The sequence below is a fragment of the Phascolarctos cinereus genome, unplaced genomic scaffold (genome assembly GCF_003287225.1).
Source record: "Phascolarctos cinereus isolate Bilbo 61053 unplaced genomic scaffold, phaCin_HiC Scaffold_726;HRSCAF=1367, whole genome shotgun sequence".
Taxonomy (NCBI): domain Eukaryota; kingdom Metazoa; phylum Chordata; class Mammalia; order Diprotodontia; family Phascolarctidae; genus Phascolarctos; species Phascolarctos cinereus.
In genome coordinates, this window is record NW_027556098.1 from 424,137,997 (window position 1) to 424,153,528 (window position 15,532).

The 15,532-nt window shown below is 42.8% G+C and overlaps 1 protein-coding gene across 1 annotated transcript in view; it reads left to right on the forward strand.

Moving 5' to 3' along the window:
- The window catches only part of LOC110197899 (uncharacterized), a 28,049-nt gene extending 17,656 nt beyond the window's left edge, over nucleotides 1-10,393 (forward strand). The window contains exons 2-7 of the mRNA XM_078146447.1: nucleotides 635-742; nucleotides 1,447-1,573; nucleotides 2,093-2,188; nucleotides 3,368-3,441; nucleotides 4,498-6,361; nucleotides 6,526-10,393. Coding sequence (XP_078002573.1) covers nucleotides 710-742; nucleotides 1,447-1,573; nucleotides 2,093-2,188; nucleotides 3,368-3,441; nucleotides 4,498-6,361; nucleotides 6,526-7,367 — 3,036 coding nt within the window. The 5' untranslated portion in view covers nucleotides 635-709 and the 3' untranslated portion in view covers nucleotides 7,368-10,393. The remainder of the gene's footprint in view (nucleotides 1-634; nucleotides 743-1,446; nucleotides 1,574-2,092; nucleotides 2,189-3,367; nucleotides 3,442-4,497; nucleotides 6,362-6,525) is intronic.
- The last annotated feature ends 5,139 nt before the right edge of the window (nucleotides 10,394-15,532 follow it).

Genomic DNA, 15,532 nt, shown 5'->3' on the forward strand with positions numbered 1-15,532 from the left:
TGGTTTTCTTCTGTGTTTAGGGATGTCAGTCTGGCCCCTGTGTGGACTGTGGATTGGGAAAAAAGAGGCAGGAGGCAGAGAGTCCAGGAAAGAATTGGCCACAGCTCTGGGGTCAGACTTGCATGTTAGCAGTTAATACCATTGGCAGCTCATGGCACATGATGACGTGCTGGGCCTGGAGTCAGGAGGACCTGAGTTCAAATCAGGCCTCAGACATTCGCTAAATGTGTGACCCTGGGCAAGTCACTTAACCTCTATCTGCCTCATTTTCTTCAGCTGTAAAGTGGGGGTGATAGAGGCATATCTCCACCCCAAGGTTCTTGTGAGGGTCAAAGGAGATAATATTCGTAAAGTTCCTAGCACAGTTCTGGGCACACAGTAGGTACTACATAAATGCTTGTTCCATGAGGAGGAGGGGTCAGGGCTGTTACAGGGCTTCTTTGACCTCTCACTTCCATGTGAACATTGATTTTCTCTCAGATACCCTCTTAAAGGCCATCGACTTAACCCACGTAACCTCTGTCCCGTAGAGAACAAGGTGGACACACCTACATGCTGTGCGTGGTGTTTCCCTGGTGAGGTCAGGAGCTGTGCCTAGTCTCGCTCTCTGGGATGACTTGTCTTCTCCTTGCAGCTCTGCCTTCCGAAGACTCTGCCCTTCCCCAGGATGAGTGCGTAGAGGAGGAGGAGGAGGAGGAGGAGGAGGAGGATGTCACCTGAGCTCCTGACAGCTGTTTACCAGGTGAAATACCATCTGGCACCTCCAGGCATGGAAGCATTTCCTTTACCCTCAGTTGTGCCTGCTCCGCAGGTTCCATTCAGGTGTCCAAGCCTCACTTGTTCTCCCCCATAAGACTGTCTGTCAGAACTTTACCAAGGGCAGAGCTGAGCTCTGTGGTTGGTTCCTGAGGTTCACAGGTGGTCAGACTGCTGGGCTGGTGCCATGGGACACCCAGATGTTCAGTCCAAAATTCTGAGCCCCCAGTAGCCTGTGGTACTAGAGAACACGGACGTAATGGAGCTCCCACCACCAGAGGTCCTACACCTCAGGGGTCAAGGGTGGGGTGTATGTTCAGTTGTTTCAGTCCTGTCTGACTCTTGGTGACCCCATTTGGGGTTTTCTTGGCAAAGATACTGGAGTGGTTTGCGATGTCCTTCTCCAGCTCATTTGATATATGAGGAAACTGAGGCAAACAGAGTAAAGTGACTTGCCCAGGGTCACACAGATAGGAAGTGTCTGAGGCCAGATTTGAACTCAAGAAGATGAGTCTTCCTGACTTCTGGCCTGGCACTCTAACCACTGCGCTGCCTAGCAGTCAAACATGTTACCAAACTACATTTATTGGAGAGAGTTCAGGATTGGAGAACTTCTCCCCATATTTCCTCCTGTCAATTCTGTGTCTCTCTGTGAACCCTGTGTAAGAAGAGACGTGTCTGATGTTTCAGGAATCGGTGACATTTGAGGATGTGTCTGTGGACTTCACCCAAGAGGAGTGGAGCCACCTGGGCCCCACCCAGCGGGCCCTGTACAGAGAGGTGATGCTGGAGACCTTTGAGAACCTCACCTCCCTGGGTAAGGATGCCCCCTGTCCCTGGAGCCAGGCTCTGATCATCGGGGGTCCCTGCTTCTCACTTGGCAGACCCCGGCAGGTGGCACACCTGAACTGGCATTTCTCTGCAGTGATGGGGTCCGGCACATCCCCTAGGGGAAGGTCCTGGAAGCTGTTTTTGCCCTCTGTGCCCAGGGGAAAGGACTTGGTTTTTGTGGGTGGGCATGCTGCCCCTGTGCATAATGGCCTTGAGGCTCCAGCTTCCCAACTGTCTGTCTCCCCAGGTCAGAGGTTCTTGCTCAGTCGCAGGGCCCATGTGGCCTGAAGACATGAGAAGATCCTCTCCTCTAGGCAGGGAGGGGCCCAGTAAATCAGTGGTCTCTGGGTCCCAATCAAGTCTGGGTTTCATCCCCAAAGAGGGGTTGAGTCCTGGCCTCTGGACCTTCCCCGCATGGTTTCTTTTCCCTGGAGAGAAGGGGACCAAGGGAGGATTCTGGGATGGTTTTCTGTCCTCAAAACTTCATATCTCTGTCCATGATCAGGCCTTCCAGGTTTGAAACCAGAGGTGATCTCCTGCTTGGAGAGAGGAGAAGCTCCATGGATGCTCGAGGGAGAGGTCCCAAGAGACCCTTACCCAGGTGAGTGAGTGAAAAGTGGGTGGGAGGATGGGCATCAGGGACATCAAAGAGTTGATGAATGAATGTCCAGAAAAGAAAGGGGTGATCCCCAAGAGCCAGCGTTCTTCATCAAGACCAGGCCCCACAATCCACTGGTGGGTTGGTGGGTTCTTGGCTTTGCTGACCTACTTTCTTTCCCCTTTTTTTCCTTGTAATTCTTGTTACAAGAGATGGCTCCCTGGGTAGGAGAGGTGGAAGGATGGACTCAGAAACAAGGTGATTTCAAGGAAAGATCAATAGAAATGTCATGTAAAAGGTCATGTTGGCCTAACCTTATTTCCTTTCTTTGGCATGGTTGCTCTCCTTACAGAGCAGAAAAGTGCTGTAGATAGAACTCACCTTTGCATTTTAGCAAAGCATTTAATAAAAGTCTCCCCTTTTATTCTTGTGGAAAAAATTGAGACACGTGGGCTAGAAGATAGTATCATTAGGGGGACGTGAAAGAGGCAGCATGGTTGGAGCCGGGAAGTGGTCCCTGACCTTGCATTCCTCAGGTTCGAATGGCCGGCTCCCAGGAGAAGGAGCTCTCTCTGCTGTGGCATGGTGCCAGAGGCTGTGCTGGATCCTGATGGTCACTCATGACATCATAAATGTGGACCTGGAGGGCCCGTAGAGGTCATCCAGTCCAGTCTCCTCATTTTATAGATGAGGAAACTGAGGCACAGAGAGGTGAAATGGTGTGCTCAGTCGTGTAGCCAGTAAGTGAGTTCAGGTGTTCTTGACTCCTACGTATAAGGCTTCCTATGCTGTGCCAACGTGCTATCTCCTGATGGCTGTAAGAAAAGATTTTGCATTGATAGCTTTTATTTTCAAATGACCTTCATTTCCTACTATATCCCTCCTCCACCCCCCATGCAGAGATCCATCCTTTATGACAAAAAAATAAAAGGGAAAGGGAAAAAAGCAGTCCCTAAAATCTCACCAGTGCATCTTATGAGTGCCGTCAGTGTGGCTGAATGTAATTCACTCAGCCCTGGGCATCAGGACTGTGTTCCCGCCTCCACAGCGGTCTTCAGTGCATTCTTCCTTTGGCATGTCGGTCTTCATTCTTGATGGGAAGAACAGTATCTCCAACTGAATGTAAAGTAGTTTTCTTTTTCCTAACACAGACGGCAGTGACTATTGACTTTGTTTTTTCAGGTTCATTTCATGAGGAAAGATGTGAAACCAAGGACATTGTGATGAGAGCATCAGCCAGGAAAAGAATGCAGAAGGTTGGTGTCTGGGACGCCTGTACAGGAGAAGCTGGGCAATGTGCTGTCAGTGTAGAGAAGAAACAGGGAACTGAGGGGGTGGGCTGGGCAAGCTGTATTCCTTCCCAGCAGCAGGATCCCTAAGGCGAGTGCCTCTGATTAGGATACCTTTGGAAGAAGTTTCACAAGACAGAGTCCCCACAAGAGTACATCTCCATCAAAGTGTGTATTTGAGGAGAACATCCCCCAGTGATAAGACCTACCTAGAGGTAATCGAATACCATGTGCTGGGGCAGTAATGGAGGAATGCCTTGAGACACTCCTCAGAATGCAGTGTCACACTTATATACTAGAGAATAGGTGCAAGACTGTAATGAATGTGAGAAACTCTTCAGTAAAAGAGCATCCGTCCCTTCCTTCCTGGCAGCATGGTGGTGCAGTGGATGGAGCTCGGGACCCTTGAGTTAGGAAGAGTTTAGGTTCAAATTCAGCCTCATACACTGATGAACCTTTATCTCAGTTCCTTATCTCTCAAATGGGGATAATAATAGTGTTTATCTCCCAAGGTTGTGGTGAGGATAAAATGAAATAATGTTTGTAAAGAGCTTTGCAAACCTTAAAGTGCTATATAAATGCTGGCCATTATTATCAGTGAATGTAAATTGGAGAAAACACTAAATGTGTTAGTGAATATAGAAACTGGACTGTAGTCAGTAGGGAAGGCTTAATGTCCATCAAAGAGCTCACATTGGAGAGAAACCCTTTTAATGAATTTTGGGAAACTTTCAGCCAAAACTTTTAACTTCTGCCCACTAGAAAATTCATACCAAAGAAACACCCTTTGAATGTGATAAATTGGTTTTCTTTTGCTCTTAAAGAGGACCATGACATCAGGGAGATGATGACTTGTAATTGAATTGGATGTGAGTGAGGGAGGGCTGTGTAAAGTCACCAGCCTCACTTTCTCCTCCAAAGCCATCTGGAGGCCAGTGGCCAGATGTCAATGAGGACGAATGGAGATGGCCCAGGTGATATTTGTGAGAAAGCCTTTAATAATGAGTTTGCCTTCTTTTACAGCAAGGAATTCATACTAGAGAGAAACCCAATAAGTGGAATGAATGTGAGAAAGCCTTCAGCCAGCATGCCCTCCTTATTTATCATGAGAGAATTCTTGCAGGTGAGAAACCCTGTAAGATTAAAGAATGTCAGAAAGCCTTTTGTCAATTGAGAAGCCCTAATGACTGTAAGAGAGTTTATGCTCAAAAGAAACACCATCTTTCTAATGGATGTGAGAAAATTTTTACTCTACATCAGGGAGTTCACTTTGCAAAGGAGCCCTTTTATTGTAATGAATGTGGCAAAGCCTTTAAGTGGAGGTGTAAACTCAATGCACATCAGAGAATTCATACTGGAGAGAAACCCTTTGAATGTAAGGAATGTGGAAAAGCCTTCAGTGAGAAGGTTTGTCTTAAAAGGCATCAGAGAATTCATACTAGAGAGAAACCGTTTGAATGTAATGAATGTGGAAGAGCTTTCCGTGATGAATCTTACCTTATGCTGCATCAAAGAATGCACACTGGAGAGAAGCCCTTCGAGTGTGGTGAATGTGGGAAAAACTTCAGCCTGAAGTCTTCACTTATTTTACATCAGAAAATTCACACTGGGAAGAAGATCTTTGAATGCAGTGAATGCAGGAAAGCCTTCCATTACAAGTCTTGCCTTACTCTCCATCAGAGAATTCATACCAGAGAGAAACCCTTTGAGTGTAATGAATGTGAGAGAGCCTTCATGTGGAAAAGCCAATTTAATAAACACAAGAGAATTCACAATGGAGAGAAACTCTTTGAATCTGATAACTGTGTAAAAGCTTTTAGCCTGGGGGGAATCCTTGTTGAATGTGAGGGAACTCACATGGAAGAAATACGATTTGAATGTAATGAATGTGACAAAGCCTTTAGATGGAGGTGTAAACTTGCTGCACACCAGAGAATTCATACTGGAGAGCAACCCTTTGAATGTAATAAATGCAGGAAAGCCTTTCGTGAGAAATCTTGCCTTACTGTACATCAGAGAATTCATACTGGTCAGCAACCTTTTGAGTGTACTGAATGTGGGAAAAACTTTAGTCAGAGGTCATCACTCATTTCACATCAGAGAAATCATATTACAAAGAAACCCTTTGAATGTAATGAATGTAGGAAAGCCTTCCGTGACAAGTCCCATCTTACAGTACATCAGAGAATTCATACAGGAGAGAAACCCTTTGAATGTAATGAATGTGGGAAAACTTTTAGCCAAAGGTCATCACTTAGTTCACATCAGAGAATTCACACTGGAGAGAAGCCCTTTGAGTGTAATGAATGTGGGAAAGCCTTTCGGGACAAATCTCATCTTACTGTACATCAGAGAATTCATACTGGAGAGAAACCCTTTGAGTGTAAGGAATGTGGGAAAAACTTCAGCTTGAGATCATCACTTAGTTCACATCAGAGAATTCACACTGGAAAGAAACCTTTTGAATGTAATGAATGCACAAAAGCCTTCCGAGACAAATTTCACCTTATTGAACACCAGAGAATTCATACAGGAGAGAAACCCTTTGAGTGTATGGATTGTGGCAAAACCTTTCACAACAAATATCAGCTCTCTGTACATCAGAGCACTCATACTGGACAGAAACCTTTTGTATGTCTTGAATGTAGGAAAGCCTTTATGTCAAAGAGTCAACTTAATAAACACGAGAGAATTCACACTGGTGAGAAACCCTTTGAATGCGTTAACTGTGGGAAAGCTTTCACCCGGAAGGACCACCTTACTGAACATCAGAGAATTCATACTGCAGAGAAGCCTTTTGAGTGTACTGAATGTGGGAAAAACTTCAGCCAGAGGAAATCACTTATTTTCCATCAGAGAATCCATTCTGGAGAAAAACCCTTTGAGTGTACTGAATGTGGGAAAAATTTCAATTATAAGAAGTCCTTTCTTTTCCATCAGAGAATTCATACTGGAGAAAACCTTTTGGGTGTAATGAATGTGAAAAAGCCTTTCATAACAAATCTCAGCTTACTGTACATAAGAGAATTCATAGTGGGGACAAATCCTTAGATTGTAATGAATGTGGAAAATCTCTCCATAACAAATCTCAGCTTGTTGTTCATCAAAGAATTCACACTGGAGAGAAACCTTTTGAGTGTCATGAATGTGGGAAAGCATTCTACAACAAATCTCAGCTTACTTTACATCAGAGAATTCATACTGGAGAGAAACCCTTTAAGTGTAATGAATGTGAAAAAGCCTTCTACCACAAATCTCAGCTTGTTGTACATCGAAGAACTCATACTGGAGAGAAACCCTTTGAATGTGATGAATGTAGAAAAGCTTTCCACAACAGATCTCAACTTACTGTACACCAGAGAATTCACACTGGAGAGAAACCCTATGAGTGTAGTGAATGTGGGAAAAGCTTTAGCCATAGAAAATCATTTGTTTTCCATTTGAGAATTCATACTGGAGAGAAACCCTATGAATGTACTGAATGTGGGAAAGCTTTCCACAACAAATCTCACCTTACTGTGCATCAGAGAATTCATACTGGAGAGAAACCCTATGAGTGTAATGAATGTGGGAAAAAATTTAGTCTGAGGTCATCACTTATTAAGCATTGGAGAATTCATACTGGAGAAAAACCCTTTCAGTGTAATGAGTGTGGGAAAAACTTCAGCCGGAGGTCATCACTTAGTTCACATCAAAAGATTCATACTGGAGAAAAACCCTTTGAGTGTAATGAATGTGGAAAAAACTTCAACCAGAGGTCATCACTGGTTTCACATCGGAGAACTCATACTGGAGAGAAACCCTTTGAGTGCAATCAATGCGGGAAAAACTTCACCCGTAAGTCATTACTTAGCAAACACAAAAGCATTCATACAGAAGAGAAACTTAGTTAATATAATACATGTGGGAAAGCTTTGCCATGCATAATTAATAAATGAGAATTCATGCTGGAGGGTAAGCTTGAAACCCTTGAAATATGGTTCTTGCTTGCTGGGTTATCCTGTTTGAGAGAAACTACACAGAAGCAATGAATGTGGAAAAGCCTTCAGCCAAAAAGGGCACTTTACTGAACACCAGAGTGTGCAGTGAGAAACTCCATAAGTGTAATAAAATGCAGGAAAGTCTTAGGCACTAATGGAACATTAAGGAGGGCTCAGAGAATTCATGCAGAAGAAAAAGTCACGAATACTGTAACCATGAGAAGATCTTCATGGTATGTGGTTCATCCCTTATTTAATATCATAAACCTCATGCTGCAAATGAACTGCAGTGATGATGGGAGCATCCTCCCAGCTTGCCAATCTGTTTAATGCCGGAGGGGCAAGATTGCTGACTTGATTACGTTATTTTGTGGTGTTTTGAGAGGGATAAATAACAATTTCCTTTGTTTCTCCTGAGCTCCATGCAGTTCACAATGGTTGCCACCAGGTGGCAGAAGAGTTGTACTAGTCAGTGCCTCAGAATCAGACTATCATCTAAAAAATCCCTTTTACTTTTAACTCCCACTGACAAGTTACAGGCATTCAAATGCATAAGAAACCTCAGCCCAAAATGGGTGTATGTTGTTTTCTAACACAGGCACAAGAAACATCAAAGCAAATTGGGAAATACATTTGTTCATTAAACACTTTCTTCCTCCATTAATTTATTTATGTTTTATAATAAGTTTTATTGATGCCTTTTATTTTCACAACATGAGTCATTTCTCCATAGAGCTTTACCCTTCTCCATACACTTCTCATAAAAGTCTGACATCCAACACTGATAGGGAGCTGACATGAATTTATAACAACAGGAATCGTTCTTCAATAGGCAAGTTGTCAAAATATGGGAACAGGCAGATTCAAGGAAAGGAAACACACATTATCCACAACCGTATGAAAAAAATTCAGAATTCAAAAAACATTCTCTGTGAATCTAAAAGGTCCAAGATTCTCTTCAACCCCATGGATTTGACAAAGATTGTTAAAAGTGAAAGGATTTGATGCTGGCATGGCTATGGTAAAAAACAAGCATGCTTTTTACTGCTCCTAGAGTCATGAATTGTTTAATCAAGATTGCTAAAAATTATTTGTAGGAAAACTCTGGATATATTTTATATTTACTTAGCTGTAAATGATTTTTCCCTTCCCTTTCAAAAAATATTATTGATAGCTTTTGTTTCTTCATTTCCTAACGTATTTCCTGCCCTCCTCTCAGATAGCTGTTATCTAAGGGATTGTCCATTTGTAAGTAGAAAATAGTTCATGGTTGGGCTGTCCCATTATGATAAAAATGATAATACTTTAATTACACAGTTGGTGTTCTACCAGTGAACACACTGAAGAATTATTTTGTAGCTCTAGACAAAATAGTGACCTTAGTTTGGAGGGGGAAAAGGTCTAGAATCATAGAGGAAATAATGGGGGATAAAATGTAAAGCATGAAGACATAGCCATTCTAGACCTCACACTATATGGCAGAATAGTAGTCATCAAAACTATTGTTGCTGATTGCAAATCAGTGGAACAGACTTAGATAAGTAGGAATCAAAAACAGTTTAGTGAGAAGGTGCTGGTGGGACCAGTTGAGCTATGACTGCCAAGTCAACCCATAACGTGGGTAATATGGGTACTGTGACTTTCTTCTTAGTGTGCAAAAAGATATGGTTATTATTTAGGGTTTTTATTATTGCACATACCTTCCTTTGGTTTTTCTGCTTGCCTCACTCATTCATTTTTTGTACATGCTTTCATAATCTGTTCCTCTTACTGCTTCTCCATAAAACGGAAATAAAAATGCCTTAATTGTAAGCAAGCTCAGTCCAGCAAAACCAGTTCCCAGATTGGCCATGCTATGAAATGTATGTGTCTCTGCATTCTCAATTCATCCTCTTTCCCAGCAGGAGCTGAGTGATTTGTTACTTCTTCAGTTTCCTGAAAGATCACATTGATCTTTCTTTTATTAATGTAAATGCATTGATGTTGCTTGTCAGTTATACATGAGTACCCACATTTATACATAGCTACATTAATAATTAAGACCCTTCTCTCCAATATTAGGTTCCTGTGAAGATTTTTTTGGCTATGTAAATCTCCCCTATCCCACCGTGTAGCAAGCATTCACATAGACAATCCAAGGTAAATATTTCAGGACTGTCTTTTAGTAAGGGCCCTTGTTCTCTTATTTGATATCCTAATGTCCTAAAAATATCTGGTGGCAGTGGCCAAGCCATTCTGAGATTGCACGAATTCCCTGGGACACTGGTGCCAGTACGGGGGACTTATTCCATGCTGTACAGTTTTCTTTCTTGGTGGTTTTTTCCCAACACCCCTAAGTCAGCTGAGGTCTGTTGCTGCCTCTGAACTTATGACTTGATAGCTGTGTCTACCTGGGTCCAAGATGCCCTCCCCTACCAGAGATTACAAATGAGATATTAATGTCTTTTGTTAACACACCTTAAGCAGGGATAGGGGAAAATAAACATTTCAGCCCTATGCCCCTTATCTCTTGTAATCAATTGTGTACTCTCAAGAACTTTAAACTATGGTTTGGGGAGTGCAGGAAAGGGGTACTTTGCTTCTCAAACAATTGTTGCCACAGAACTCTTAAGAAAGACAACTGTGAAGGAGTTAATGTGAAAAATGCTATGCATCCCCAGAGAAAGAACTGATAAAGTCTGAATACACCTTTTTTTAAAATTTTTACTTTACTTTTCTTGGGCTTTATTTTGGTCTGTATTTCCTTTTGCAACATGACTAATATGGAAATATGTTTTGCATGATTACACATGTATAACTTAAATAGGATTACCTGCCTTCTCAATAAGGGGGGTGGGGAGGGAGGGAGAGAATTTGGAACTCTATTTAAAAAATGAATGTTGAAAATTGTTTTTATATGTAATTGGGAAAAATAAAATATTAAATTAAAGAAAAGGAAACTCCCCAGTTCTGTCATCTCACATGCAAGCCCCCTCGCCCCAGCAGGAGTATCTGATTATTTTTATGTTTTCTTCTCTTGATCTGTTCTCCAGATCAGCTCTTTTTCTTATGAGATGTTTCACATTCTCTTCTCTTCTATTTTTTCATTCTTTATCTTTCATTTTATTATTTCTTGGTCTCTTATGACTTCGCTTGCCCAATTCTGATTTTCAAGGAGTCTTTTTCTTCCTTAAGATTCTGGATCTCTAATTGGTTGACTTTCTTTTTGTGATTTTCTTGTTTTTCTTGGAGTGTTCTTCGTTGTTTTTTTCCCCCCTCAATCTCTCTCATTTGATTTTTAAAATCTTTTTAAAGTTCTTCTTGGACAGGTGACCATTTGACATTACTGTTTGGGATAGAAGACGGTTTCTTTGCTTCAGTATCGTTTTCTGAAGATGAACCCCAGTCTTCTCTATTCCTGTAATAACTTTCCATGGTTGGATTCTTTCTCCTTTGCCTGCTTATTTTTTCCTTTGTAGACTTCTAGCCCTGGAGTAAGGGTGATTGTGCCTCTGCCCTCAAATCCTCTTTCAGTTCTCCCCTTTGGCCTGGAACCAAAACTGAGACCTCCAGCCTCCTGTAAGTGTCCACAGCCAGCGATTTCCTGCCCCACTGCTTCTGCATTCAGTAGGTATGTGCTGGTTCCTTTTCACTCAGGGCTGCATCTTCGTAGCACAGCTGGGTCCAGTGTTCCTTGTCAGCAGAGTTTCCCTCAGTCTTCCCCAGCTCAGATGCTCATCTCCCCTCACTGTCCCAGGGATAAAAGCTCCTGTGGCTGGGGCCCAGGGTGCCTCCTAACCTAGCTAATGCAGTTAAAGTGGAACCAGCCTGGAGGTGTTTACTCTTCACAGGAACCAAACCTCATCCTGGGATTTTCCTTCTGATCTTCTCTGATTGTCCCAGGATGACCACTGTTCTGTCCCTACTCATTTATTTTTATGCTGTATATTTATTCTGAGGTGCTATTTCATCTTGTTTGTGGGGAAAATCTGGTGAGCTTGGAATTTTTGAACCTTCCCAGAATCTTCTCAGGGTCCAACTTTCACATAAATTTCAAAGTGAAGAAATAGGCTGGGGAAATGAACAAAGAACAACAACAACAAAAAAAATGAACTTGACCATGAAAAAGCTACTGCAGTGGCAGGGAAGACCAAGACATGATCGTAGGAGGTACAAAAATTCACTGAAGAAAAGAACATCTTAAAAAGCAGAATTGACCAAATGGAGAAAGAGGTACAAAATGTCACTGAATTAAAAATCTGAATTGTGCAAGTAGAAGCTAATGACTCCATGAGACTTCCAGAAACAATCATCCAAAGTCAAAAGAATGAAATAATAGAAGACCATGTGAAATACCTCATTGGAAAAACAGCTGACCTGGAAAATAGATCAAGGAGGAAGAACTTAAGAATTATTGAACTACTGAAAACCATGGTAAAAAAAACCCAACAAACAGCCTAGCCATCATCTTTCAAGAAATTGTCAAGGAAAACTGCTCTGATGTTGTAGAACCAGAGGGTAAAATAGAAACTGAAAGAACCCACCAATCACTTCCTGAGAGAGATCCTGAAATGAAAACTCCTAGGAATAGTATAACCAAATCCCAAAAGTCACTGGTCAAGAAGAAAATATTGTAAGTAGCCAGAAAGAAACAATTCACATGTGGAGCTGTAGTCAGGATTCCATAAGATTTAGCAGCTTCCACATTAAAGGAGCAAAGGGATTGAAATATGATATTCCAGGGGGCAAAGAAACTAGGATTACAACCAAGAATAATTTACCCAACATAACTAAGTATGATCCTTCAGGGAGGAAATGGATAGTTAACAAAATAGAGGACTTTTAAGCATTCTTGGTGAAAAGATCAGAGCTGAATAGAAAATCTGACGTTCAAATAAAAGGTTAAAGAGAAGCATAGGCTGGCGGAGCCAAGATGGCGGAGTGAAAGCAGTGACTTGCTTGAGCTCTCCCCCAAACCCCTCCAAATACTCATAAAAAATGGCTCTAAACAAATTCTGAAGCAGCAGAACCCACAAAAAGACAGAGTGAAACAAATTTCCAGCCCAAGACAACCTGGATGATTGATCAGAAAGGTGTATCGTGCTGGGCTGGGAGCGCAGCGCAGCACAGCATGGGCGCGCAGGCTGCAGCAAACCTGGAGCAGGCCTCAGAGGACTGAATCCCGGGCAGCTGTGGAGTTTTCCAGACTCCTCAATCCACGAATGCCAAAGACAACTTAGAAGGTCAGTGGGAAAAGTCTGTTTCTGTTGGTGCTCAGAGAGGAAGGCAGGGTTTCAGCTCCATTCCCCAAGAGTGTGGCCTGGGTGGGGGGGGGGCAGCTGCTTCCCGAGCTTCTGGCCCACAGACTGAGGGGGAATCCAGTGGCTGATCAGAGAGGGATTGCAGGGATCTCTTTGCCAGTGCTGAGGCAGGAATCTCTTGCTTTGCCGGTGTGTGGATCTGGGTCACAGTTTTGGGTGGCAGTGCTGGGGTAAGGAGGAGTGCTGGCATGGTGGAGCTTGTAGTGGTTATAGAGAGGAACCCCTCCTCACAGTTACAAGACAGAAAGGAGTACTTGTGGTCACAGGCCAGGAAAGGAGTAAACACCTTGCCCCTTATCATACCACCTTGGAAGAACTGAAAATTTACAGGTCCCTACAAGTATCTCTGAAAACAGCTATACAAACCCCTGAAGCTTGGGACAGTACACTCTCCACATTGGAAGCAGACTCTTACCTTAACAAAGACTTTAAAGAGAAGCATAAAAAGGTAAACAGGAAATAGACTCATAAGGTACTTAATAAAGTTAAACTGTTTACATTCCTATATAGGAAGGTAATACATATAAGTCCTAAGAACTTTATCATTATTAGGACAGTTAGAAGGAGTCTGCATAGACAGAGGGCATGGGTGTGACCTGATTATGTTGGGACCTTCAAAAAAAGAATGTAGAGGTGTGAATGAGGGGTGCAGTGGGAGAAAAGGAAGGGAGTGGTAGACTGGAGCAAATTTCCTCCCATAAAAGAGGTGTGCAAGGAAGAACTTTTATAGTGGAGGGGGGAAATGGGCAGAAGTGGTGGGCACTGCTTGAACCCCACCCTCATCAGAATTGGTTCAAAGCGGGAAGACTGGGGCAGCTAGGCAGTGCAGTGGATAGAGTACCGGCCCTGGATTCAGGACCTGAGTTCAAATGCGGCCTCAGATACATAACATTTACTAGCTGTGTGACCCTGGGCAAGTCCCTTAACCCCATCACCTAGCCAAAAAAACCAGAGGGAAGACTATATATACACACTCAGGTGGATATAGAAATCTATTTTGCCCAACAGGGAGATAGGAGGGAAGAGGATAAGAGATATGGGGGGCAGGGTGATAAGGGCTCCAAGGGTGGATTGGGGAAGACAGTGATTGGAAACAATACAGACTTTTGAGGAGGGACAGGATGAAAAGAGAGAGGGGGATAAACAGAGGAAAATGGGATGGAGGGAAATGCACAGTTAGTCATCATAACTGAATGTGAATGGGATAAGCTAACCTATAGAATAGAATCAGATAACAGAATGGTTTGGAAAACTGAATCCAACAATATGTCATGTACAAGAGACACACTCGAAACAGAAAGACACACACACAGTTGAAATGAAGAGCTGGAGCAGGGTCTGTAATGTTTCAGCCAAAGTGAAGAAGGTAGGAGTGGCAATCGTGATCTCAGAGAAATCAAAAGCAAAATTAGACCTAATTTAAAGAGATAATCAAGGAAACTACATTTTGCTGAAAGGTACTGTAGATGGATGAAGTAATATAAAAAAATTATAGCAAGTGTCTCTGATAAAGGCCTCATTTCTCAAATATATAGGGAACTGAGTCAAAGGTATAGTATTAAGAGCCATTCCCAAATTGATAAATGGTCAGAGGATTTGAACAGGCAGTTTTCAGCAGAAGAAATCGGGCTCTCTATAGTCATATGAAGAAATGCTCTAAATCACTGTTGTTTGCCCTTCATTTTTTCAAAGAGGAGCAGTAGCATGGAGAGGGTGATGTCTTGACTTCAGAATGAATTGGATTGAAGTGAGACAAAGCTGTCAGCCTCACGATCTCTTCGAGAGTCATCAAACTCCAGTGGCAGGACAAAAAGTCAAGACAACTGGAGATTGCCTGGGATGGAATGGAGGATCTTGGCAGTTTTGGTGTGTGACCAAGGTCTAAGCACTCCACAGACCTGCTTCAGCCATCTTCATGGCCATTGGAAAAACTTGTTCTCCTCCACCCCTTCCAGCAGGGAAAGTCTTCCGATGCTTTGGGTAGACATCCCTCAGGTCACTAATGGCTTTCAGAGCTGTTGTTTACCCTCAACTTGGCGTATCTGCCAAGACAGTTTTACTGGGGCGTGGCTGCTGTGCATGCTGCAGCTTCTTGGAGCAACAGGTGCGAGTTGGGTGAAAGGTGGGCACCAGAGGTGCAAGTCCTCCCTGAATACCCCATACACCCCTCTAACTCACTATTGATTAGAGAAAGACAACTTAAACAAATCTGAGGTACCTACCACCTCACACCTATCAGAAATGATAAATGGTGGAGGGAATGAGGGAAAATAGGTGCACTAACGAGCTGTTGGTGGAGTAGTTCACTGATCCAACCATTCTGGCATATCCTTTGACCCAGCAATACCATTACTAGTTCTGTATCCCAAAGAGATTAAAGAAAAAGGAAAAGAACTTACATGTACAAAAATATTTATAGCAGCTCTTTGTGTGGTGGCAAAGAATTGGAAATTGAGGGGATGCCCATCAATTGGAGAATGGCTGCACAAGGGATGGTATATGAATGTGATGGAATACTATCGTGCTTTCGAATATGACAGGGTGGTGATTTCAGAAATAACAAGGCAAAGACGTAAATGAACCCATGCAAAATGAAGTGAAAAGAACCAGGAGAACATTGTACCAGTAATAGCAACATTGTAACGATGATCAGCTTTGTGAAAGACTGGGCTACTCTGAGCAATGTAGTGCACCAAGACAATTCCGAAGGATTTATGACCAAAAAACGCGATCCCCCCTCCAGAGAGAGGACTGACGAACTCTGAGTGCAAAGTCAAG